The sequence below is a fragment of the Fukomys damarensis genome, unplaced genomic scaffold, assembly GCF_012274545.1.
Source record: "Fukomys damarensis isolate Sample0158 unplaced genomic scaffold, DMR_v1.0_HiC HiC_scaffold_29, whole genome shotgun sequence".
NCBI lineage: Eukaryota > Metazoa > Chordata > Mammalia > Rodentia > Bathyergidae > Fukomys > Fukomys damarensis.
Window position 1 is genome coordinate 399,258 of NW_022900941.1, and position 9,782 is coordinate 409,039.

General features: G+C 41.8%; 1 protein-coding gene across 2 annotated transcripts in view; it reads left to right on the plus strand.

Moving 5' to 3' along the window:
• Arhgef4 (Rho guanine nucleotide exchange factor 4) overlaps positions 1–9,782 on the plus strand; it is a 124,647-nt gene that overhangs the window by 23,061 nt on the left and 91,804 nt on the right. For both annotated transcript variants that reach the window (XM_010603132.3, XM_010603131.3), the window contains one exon: positions 1,926–2,216. In XM_010603132.3, coding sequence (XP_010601434.2) covers positions 1,926–2,216 — 291 coding nt within the window. The remainder of the gene's footprint in view (positions 1–1,925; positions 2,217–9,782) is intronic.

Below are 9,782 nucleotides of genomic sequence, written 5' to 3' on the forward strand. Positions count from 1 at the left end.
GAAGGAGGAGGAGGAGGAGGAGGAGGAGAAGGAGAAGGAGAAGGAGAAGGAGAAGGAGAAGGAGAAGGAGAAGGAGAAGGAGAAGGAGAAGGAGAAGGAGAAGGAGAAGGAGAAGGAGAAGAAAGAAGAGGAGGAGGAGATCTAATGACTCCTAGAGCTGTGTGCCCTCAGGAAGTCACATAGCTCTCTGAGTTTCTGTTACCAGCTATCTGCAGTCCAGAGGGGAGTTAGGGAAAGAGAACTAGGAGAAAGTGCTTTTTAAATGTAGAGCAATATTTGGGAGCTAAACAAGAACATCAGACCAGTGGCCTTCAGCCTTGGCTGTGTGTTTTGGTCTCCTAGTGTCCGCCCACCCACCCCTTCATCTCCCCTTGGTTTTCCTCCCCCATGATCCCCTCTCTTCATTCCTGTCTGTGTACACATTTACGTCCTTTGTTAGACTGTGCAAGTGTTGAAAAGAAATCACAGCTCAGTCCCCACGCGACGCACACACTAACAGCTTGGACCACACTTTGTATGCTGCTGCTATGAAGGGTGCGTTTATGGGGGAAGAGAGGTGGGCCTTAGGCAGCACATGGGAAGAGCAAGGGTTTCTTCTCCCAGTGGCCATGGCAGTAGAGGTGGTGGTGACATCAGCACGAAGCCTGAGTGTCCTGCCATCCTGAACGAATTCCATTTCGAAGTGGAGAAGGTCCCTGAATGCATAACCACAAACGTGGGCAGTGTTTGCGCTTGGCAAGGTAGCTGTGTTACACTGTGCTCAGCAGCACTGGCAAAGGAAGACTAAGTCATAAGTGCCCAAAGTGTGCTTCTGCTTAAATTCTGCTCTGAAGCAAGGCTGCCTGAGCAAGAGCTTGGCCACAGCAAACCAATGAATGGTTTATGCCAGCGTCACTAGGGCAGCATGTTGGTTCACACGTGGACTCCCCTGGCATCACCAGGGCAAGCGTTATTCCAGCCAGTGAATTCCTGTACTAAATAAATCTGATAAAGTTGTCATTTTATATTTCCCATTATTTTATAAAAATTAACAAAAAGTACGTAATGTTTTGGCTAGCCTGCATTTAAATAATTGGACTGGTAGGTGGTTGTAAATTTTTTAATGAGCATGCTAAGTTCAGTCCTACTTTCAAGATGTAAGGCTTTGCTCACAGTAAAAGACCTTGTTTAAAAGAGCATCAAAAATAGGCATTTTCATAGGAAAATGGATGCATATTGAGGCCATACTCTTTAGTGATATAAATAAGCTACACGTGTAAATATGGAATAGTTTTTCTGGTACGAAAAACTAAAAGTGTAAATAAAATCCAAATCTTATAATTGGCAATGTGAAATAGGAAGAAAAGGGCTAAAGGTGTAGGGAAAGTGGGAAGGGTAGGGGAAAGGGAATAAGGGAAAAGAAAAAAATATGAGAAAATGAAAAAATGGAAATAAAGTGTTTATTAATGGGGAGGGTGGAGGGGGTGAAGGGAGGGCAGGGACAAGGGGAAAGAATGAGAACCAATACCTGTCATGTAAAGGTACAAGATCCCCATGATGAGTGTAACTGTACTGTATCCCTAAAATGTACCAATAAACTCAATGAGAAAAATAAAAAAAACCTTTACTCAGCCAGTAAAAAAAACAAAAAACAACAACAACAAAAAGAAAGTAGACATTTTAATCAAAACAGAATCATTTTGGCTCAGTGGTTTTGCCACCTGCTTTGCAAGTGCAAGGGCCCGAGTTAGATCCCTGGTACCAAAAAAAAATCTTTTTGTCCCTAATCTTCATATTTTCCAAAATTAATGTGAACGAAGTATTGCTTTAGATTTGTACTTTGCAAATTAATAAAAGTGTTGTATCTAATCCAAGCCGGGCGAAGCACAGTGTTCCCAGTCGCTATGCCCTTGCTCTGCCCTCACGCGTTTTCTTCTGCTCTCCAGAATCACGTGCCGTGGGAAGGACCACCAGGTGAAAAGCCCAGCTGCTCCCATTTTCACACAGAGCCAGCTCAGAAGCCACTCTGCACCCCTCGGGTAGTGCCGTGGACCTTGCCCTCCACCGCTGCAGAGGATACTCCCAGAGAAGCCCCTCCGCAGCCCCGGAGACCCTTTGAGCACTCGCGTGTCAGTTGGGATGACCTGTGGCTGGAGAAGATGCAGGGGAAGAAGCCGGAGAAGCAGGTGCAGATCCAGAAGATGTGTGTGGAGAGAGCACACAGGGCTGGAGTGCAGGTGAGCTGTCACAGGCCACGCGCCCTCCAATTCTCCCTGGTACCCCTCCCTCCTCTGCAGCAGCCTGCTTTTCCTGGCTCTGTCCTGAACCGGAACTTGTCACTCTGTTCCTGGATCACAGCACCAGGATGGAGCCCTGCCCCACGTGAGCCTGCATGTGTTAGCCGGCTCTCTACCACTGACAAAGACCAGAGGTAAACTACTCCGAAAAAAGGAAAAGCTTATTTTAGCTCAGGGTTTTGGAGGTTTCATCCCATGACCAATTGCTCCCTGCTTTGGACCTATGACGGCAGACTTCATCAGAGCAGGTGTATGTGGCAGAAGACGCCCAGTTACCTAAGGCAGCCAGGAAGAGAAAGAGACCAGGTCCGCGGTCCCCTTCCAGGCCATGTCTCCAGTGGCCCAAACCCTTCCACTAGGCCTCACCTTTTATAGGATCTACATTTTCTAACAGAACCTGTGTGAGGCCTTAGCGGACATTCCAGATCCAGACTACAGCACTGCAAGGCAGACACTTCACAGTGGCAAAGCCACAGAGACCAAAGCTCCCTCTCCTCTGTGGCCTGTCTCGTTTATGGCCAGCCCTATACAGGTGGCTCAGGCACAAAGGAAAAAAGGCGCCCTGCCCTCAAGGACTCACTGCCATTCACCCCACCTACTCAGAGCCTCTGCGTGTCACCCATGCTGGGCCCACACTAGCATCAGCTCCGGCACTGAAAATGCTGTGTGACATTGTGATGTAAAAGTTCATTAAGCAGTCACTCTGAAATGCAGTTATGTTCAGTGCACTGAATTTTGTCTACAGGGATACTGTGATACTTGATATTTTGCACAAAACTGAAAGCCTATTAAAATGACATCATGGCGTTTACATCACACCTTTTAATTGATTTTTGGCTCTGTTTCTTCACCTTTATAAAATAGCAATATTTTTCATTATCACATATTTGTGAAGTCCATATCTGTGAGTCTCACCTCACTGCTAAATCCTGACCTTTTACTGAGGTAAAGTTCACATAAAAATTAGCCACATTAAAGCGAGCTATTCAATGATCTTTGTACAGTAACATACTGTTCAGGCTTCACCTCTGTCTAGTGCCGAGGCACTTTCATTTTTCCCAAAAGGGAGCCCCGTGCCCATTACACGGTCTCTATCAATTTTCCCTCCCCGGGCCCTGGAAAGCACTAATCTGCTTCCTGTCCCTGTGGTTTTACATATTCTGGATATTTCATGGAAATGGAATTATACAATATGTGACCTTTTATGTCAGCTTCTTTCACTTAGCATAATATTTTTGAAGTCCATCCATGTCTTCACATATACCAAGTAATTAATACCCTTTTATGACTGAATAATATTCCATTATTTAGATATATTCATTTAACTTTGTTAATTTATTCATCCACTTAGATTGTTTGCAACTTTTGGCTGTTATTAGTATTCCTCCCAAGACTACTGTGCAGATGTTGTTTGAATACAATTTTCCAGTCCTGTTTAGTATGTTCTAGAAACAGAATAACAGGGCCATGTGGTAATTCTGAGATGAACTTTTAGAGGAACTGCCGGACAGTTTTTCATCTTGCCTTACTAGCAGCGTGTGAAGGTTATAAGTCCTCCATATTCTCCTTTCCAGGATTGGTTTTCCATTTTATTTCATTCTGAAGGAAATCCTTGCACAGTACTGGTGGGAATATAAATTAGCATAGCCATTATGGAAAACAGTATAGAGGGCCCTCAAAAAACTAAAAACTTAACTACTACATCATCCAGCAGTCCCACTTCTAAGTATTTAGTCAAGAGATTTGAAACCAGTACATGGATATCTACAGCCCCGTGTTCCCCATAGTACTATTCACAGTAACCAACAAGTGGAACCAGACCGTCTACCAGGGTATGGAGAGAAAAAGGAAATGTGGTATATACATACAACGGAATACTATTTAGTCTTTTTTTTTTAACTACAAGTGATTTTATTTATTTAGTTAGTTAGTTAGTTAGTTGTCGTCTACTATTTAGTGTTTACAAATGGAAAACATGCTTGTCATTTACAACAGCCTGGATGGAATTGAGGAACATTATGCTAGGTAAAATAAATCAAACAGAAAAACACTACCTGTTCTTACTTATGCATGAAATCTAAAGCAGTCACATCTTAGAAGCAAAGAGTAGAATGGTGGTTACTACACAGGTGGAGGCTGCGAGATCAGAAAGGTGGTCATCAGAGGGTACGGAGCCCCCATGAGATGAGAACATCTCACTTCCTTTAGATCAGTTGCACAGTACAGCAAATTACTGCACAGTGCTGTGTGTTTCACTGTTACTACAAAGTAAATCTCAAATTTTATGACAAAAATGTCAAATATTGGAGATAATAGATTTATTAGCTTAACTTAATCATTCTACATCCTATTAAAAAACTGTACCCCATAAATGAACACAACTATAATTGGTCAACATATAACTTTTGTTTAAGTACAAAGCAAAATTTAGGTGGGAAAAGAAACCAAATACATGATTCTCAGGTTTCAAATGTAGCCTTGTCTCTTTTTACCTTAATTTCTCCAGTTCACTGACTCATTCTGTGATTAAAAGTTAAACCTGAGAATATAATAAAAATTGTAAAATATTTTAAAACCTGGTGTTATACAGGACAAAGGCTCAAGTCCTCAGTGTTGATGAGACCAGCTCGTTTTACAAGGGAGTTGACACACAAACCTAGATATTGCAGACACTGTTTCAGCTGACAGAATGTTGAGACTAGAGCTCATGCTTAGCATTCACAAAGCCCTGGGTTAAATTCCCAGCATACTCCTCCCACACACTGTAACCAGAGGCTCACAGGAACCTATTTTCCCTAGGATTTATAGTTCAGAATTTGTTAGTTCAGTGGTTGTGAAGGCTTTCAGCAGCACAGCTAGCATACATAACGAGAACTAGGTTGAAGACTGCATACACCGAGATGATATGCAGGGAACCAAGGGAGCACAGGTGCCCCTCAGCCCATACGTGGTTACGTCCTGATACAGCCAACATAATAAGCCAAAAGTGTAATTAGTACACCTAACTGATCACCACCATGGGTCAGCCATTCAGGACACAGAGAGTGTCAGTCATTGCTTTGAGATCACAAGGCTGACCACCTTGCCTCACCAGAGAGTACAGCCCTGCATGTCACTCACCCAGGCAAAGATTCAGACCCAAAATTCAAAGCACAGTTTCTACTGAGTGCGTTTAGCTTTTGCAACATCATAACGTTGAAAATCCTAAGCTGAACTGTCTTGACTCTGGGACTATCTGGAGAAAAAAATAAAGTAGTCACATCCAGTTGTGTTCATTTATTATCTTTTTATTAACAACTGTTTTCCTGTGGCTTGCAGCCCCGCCCTTGCAATTATCCCAACCACACGCAGGATGAATCAATAGAATCTCAGAGATTTCAGACTGGCCTGTTTCTATGCTGATAGACTGTCATCAAGCCTCTAAATTTATCTTCTTGAAAGAACTACAGGGCTGGGGATTTGTCTCAGTGGCTCTGCCACCTGCCTCGCAAGCTTAAGGGCCCAGGTTTGATCCCCAGCACCCCCCAAAATGCGTTCTTTTTTGGGGGGAAGAACTACAAACCAGGAGTTGAAGCTATCTAGATTATTTATTAAACATACATTTAGGGCTGGGGACTTAGCTCAGTGGTTCCACCTCCTGCCTCACAAGCGCAAGATCCTGAGTTCGATCCCCAGTACCAAAAAAACTAAAAAGAAAACTTCTGTTCTAAGACCTACATTTAGTGAAAAGTCACTCACTGAGCACTTCCATGCTAGGCACTGCTCAGAGTGGTAAGGAAGTAGAAACAGAAGCACCACAGTCTAGTTGGGAGGGAGGGCATCCCTGCTTTGATAGCTGGGTGGCCCTGAGCTGATTCTGAGCAATGTGCAGGTTAGTCATGCAATAGCTAGGAATATGAAAAGGCAGCTGGGGCAGAGCGAGCATCGTCTGTGCAGAGGCACAGGATATGGGGGGACACCACTGAGGAGAGCAGCTGCACTCCTGTGTAAGCTGAGGCAGGAAGTGGCAGGAAGTAAGGCGGGAGAGGACAGGGCCAGGTCACAGAGCCTCGGGCTTTCAACCGCCACATGGCTCATACCCTCTTTCGGAGAAGGGCAGAGACATGTTTAAGAAGTGCATCTATTGGATATGGTGATGACGGGTTGTTGTGATTGTTAGAAAGGGAAGGGTCTACTGTTTGCTTGGACTCCAGCTTGAATTTCAACCTTGCAGGTGAAATAGGTTTATCATTCCCTGACATAAAACAAGGAGCCTGACTTCTTAGTCCTTTTGGACAGCTGTACCATGGTGCCATAGAAAGATTGGCTTTTCAACATACTTTTTCACTTATAATTCAGGAGGCTAAGTCCAAAATCAGGGTGCCAGGATATGGTCAGGTTCATGTAAGGCCTAAATTCTCATTGTATCCTCATGTGGCAGCAAGAAAACTAGCTATCTCTGTGGAGTCTCTTCTCATAAGCTCTCAGTCACACCCATTAGGCTCCCGCCTAGTGACTTAGTTACTTCCCAGGAGCACCACCTCCACGCATTATCACACTGGGATCAGGGTTTCAGTGTGATCTTTTGAAGGTATACCAGCCCACTGCAACTGAGAGGTGGGACAAGGAGTGGAACAGTAGACTCACTTCTGTATCTGTTCAGTAAGAGAAGCCTACGCTCAATCCTATGGATGTGTCCAGTAAGGACTGTTGGGATATGATGTGAAGATATGGGAAGTTTGGGCTGAAGGTGGAGATTCTGGAAAGTCTACGAATAAGCAGAAATGGAAGCAGGTTCTAGAATGTCCAGAAGAATCATATGAAAGGAGGAAAACCAGAAGAGAAGGCAAAAAAGTCAACCAAGAATGGTAGGATAGTCAGCAATGTCAAATCCAGCAGAAAGCATGAAAGGTGACCTACGGGGACACACAACATGAACTTGCTGAGCTTTGTCAGAGCACTGTTGGTGAGATATGGGTGGAAAGAAATTAGCACAGCTGAGAGGAAAGTGTAAAAACTAAAGTAGTACAAACACACATACAATCATGTACTCTGAAAAAGCTTTGCCTAGAGAATAAGGAAAATTGAGGCAAGTTAGATTGCTTAATCTGAGCCTCACCTGTAAAATGGAATGGAATGTCTATTATTAGGGCTATTAAGGAGTTAAAGAGAAACTATGAACAAAGAGTACAGTATATAAACACTGAGTGCCTAATGAAAGTGAGCTCATTCCCCTCCTTTTCCTAAACAAGAAGCTTGACACAGAACCACTAAGTGACAACTCAAGAACAGAATGAATACTGTAACTGGGTACACACATAACTGCAAGGAAACTACTGCAATGGAGGTGCTACAGTGATAGCAAAAAATATTAGCAAAAAAACTTCACTAGAGAAAGTCTTTCCACTAAAGGAAATACCAAGATCAGAATTACAGCAGTTTGAGATTCGTACATCAGGCACGTCCAGAGTAGCAGGACTAGGGTGGCAGACAGGCAAGTGAGGATTGTTGCAATGGTCATAAGACAGTATTTAAAGAATTTTAAATATTTGAAGACAGTATTTATTGGACCCCATACCAATAAATCTTGACTTTATCCAATAAGCATTGTTCAGCCAGGACACTTTTTAAAGAGGGGAGTGACATGATTCATTTGCTATGAAGCACAGAGAAGCTTTAGGACAATGTTGAGGTAACTAATGTATGTGAGAAAAGTTTTGTGAAAAGGTAATCCTAAGTTTTCATGGGTATTTTAAAAATTCAAATGTAATTTAGTCTGCATGAATGAGTATATGTATGGGATCCAGCTTCCCCTTAACCAGGATTTAAGTGGATTACCAAAGAATTCCAGGTTTAACATTCCATTATTATAAAAATTTGGGGGGGCTAAGAGAAATTCTTATAATTTAATAGAAAATGGAAATTACTTATTGAGTTGAGTAAGAAATTATCTGGTAGTCTCTACTAGCAAAGATAAATTGCAGGTATGACTGCCAAGAATATGAAAAACAGCAAGGAATAATGTGACACAGTATGAGAGTTAGGACATGTGCAGGAAATTGCAGCATTAAATCGCTGTCCTCACAGTAGTCACTGGACCTCTCTTACTCTGACATGTGTAGCTTTAGTTGCTAGGCAAGTGGAGATTCCCAATTATCTTTCAATTGATTTCTAATATAGAACTCTATATGGTCTGAGAAGCATATTTGGTAGGACTTCAATACTTTTCATCAACATGAAAGATGTGGCCATTCTTAGTGAATATTTCATGTGCATTTGAAAATAATGTGTATTCTGCTATTGTTGGATACTCTTTCTACAAATATTGATTACTTTCAGTTGGTTGATGGTGCTATTCATTTTGTTCTCCTGTTGTGTCTTTACCTATTTGAACTGTAATTTGCTCACATACAAGTGTTGAGGTTTCTGAGAATAACTGTACATTTTCCACTTCTCTTCTGCTTCATATAGGTTGAAAATCTGTGGTTAGATACGTGTACAGATATTTAAGATTCTCTCTTACTGGTGGATTTACTCTGATTATATTGTGTCTGTTTGTATCCCTGGTAATTTTCTTTGCTCTGAAGTTGGTTTTGTCTGATAATAACAATTCACCCATTTCCTTTTCATTCACTCTTTTTTTGGTTATACAAAGTATATTTGTATATACACACGATTTACTTCGATCATTTTCATTACCTCGTCATTCCCCTTGCCCTGCCCTCCCCTCTTGTTTCCATTTTTTTGGGGGGGTCCCATGTGTATATTTTGCTTGTATTCATTCTTCCGTTACCTGCCTCCACATCTCTTCCCCTTCCTCTTATACTTTTCCTCTTGCCTAGTAATAGTTTTCTTTGTACATAATTTATTTTTTTAAAGGTTGTACATATTAGGGAGAACACCCAATATCTATCTTTCTGAGTCTGGCTTATTTCGCTCACCATGACAATCTCCAGCTCCACCATATACAGGTGCCCCTACAGTATGCCAACTTTAATTGTTTCTGATACAACCAAGGAACAATATAGCTGCATAAAATGGTAGCTCTCTTTTTAGTTTTTTGAGGAACCTAAATGCAATTTCCTTAGTGGCTGTACTAATTTACATTCCCACCAGCAGTGTAGAAGAGCTCTTCTTTCCACCACATTCTCACCAGCAATTATTGTTTTTGTTTTTGTTTTTTGCATTCTTACGATAGCCATCCTGATTTGCCATTCCCTAACGGCTAACTAGGGAACATTATGTTCACAGATGCTGAACATTTTTTCACTTATTTTTTGGCTGTTTGTTTTACCAGTGATTGAACTCAGGATGTCACGCTTGCCAGGCAGGCACTGTGACACTGAGCTACATCCCCAGCCCCTCCATTTGTACTTCTTTTGATAAGCACTTGTTCAATTTATTTGTCCATTTGTTGATTGGACTCTTTGATTTTTTGGTGTTGTTTTTTTATTTCTTTATATATTTAAGAATATATATATATATACATATATATATATATATATATATATATATATATATGGATCA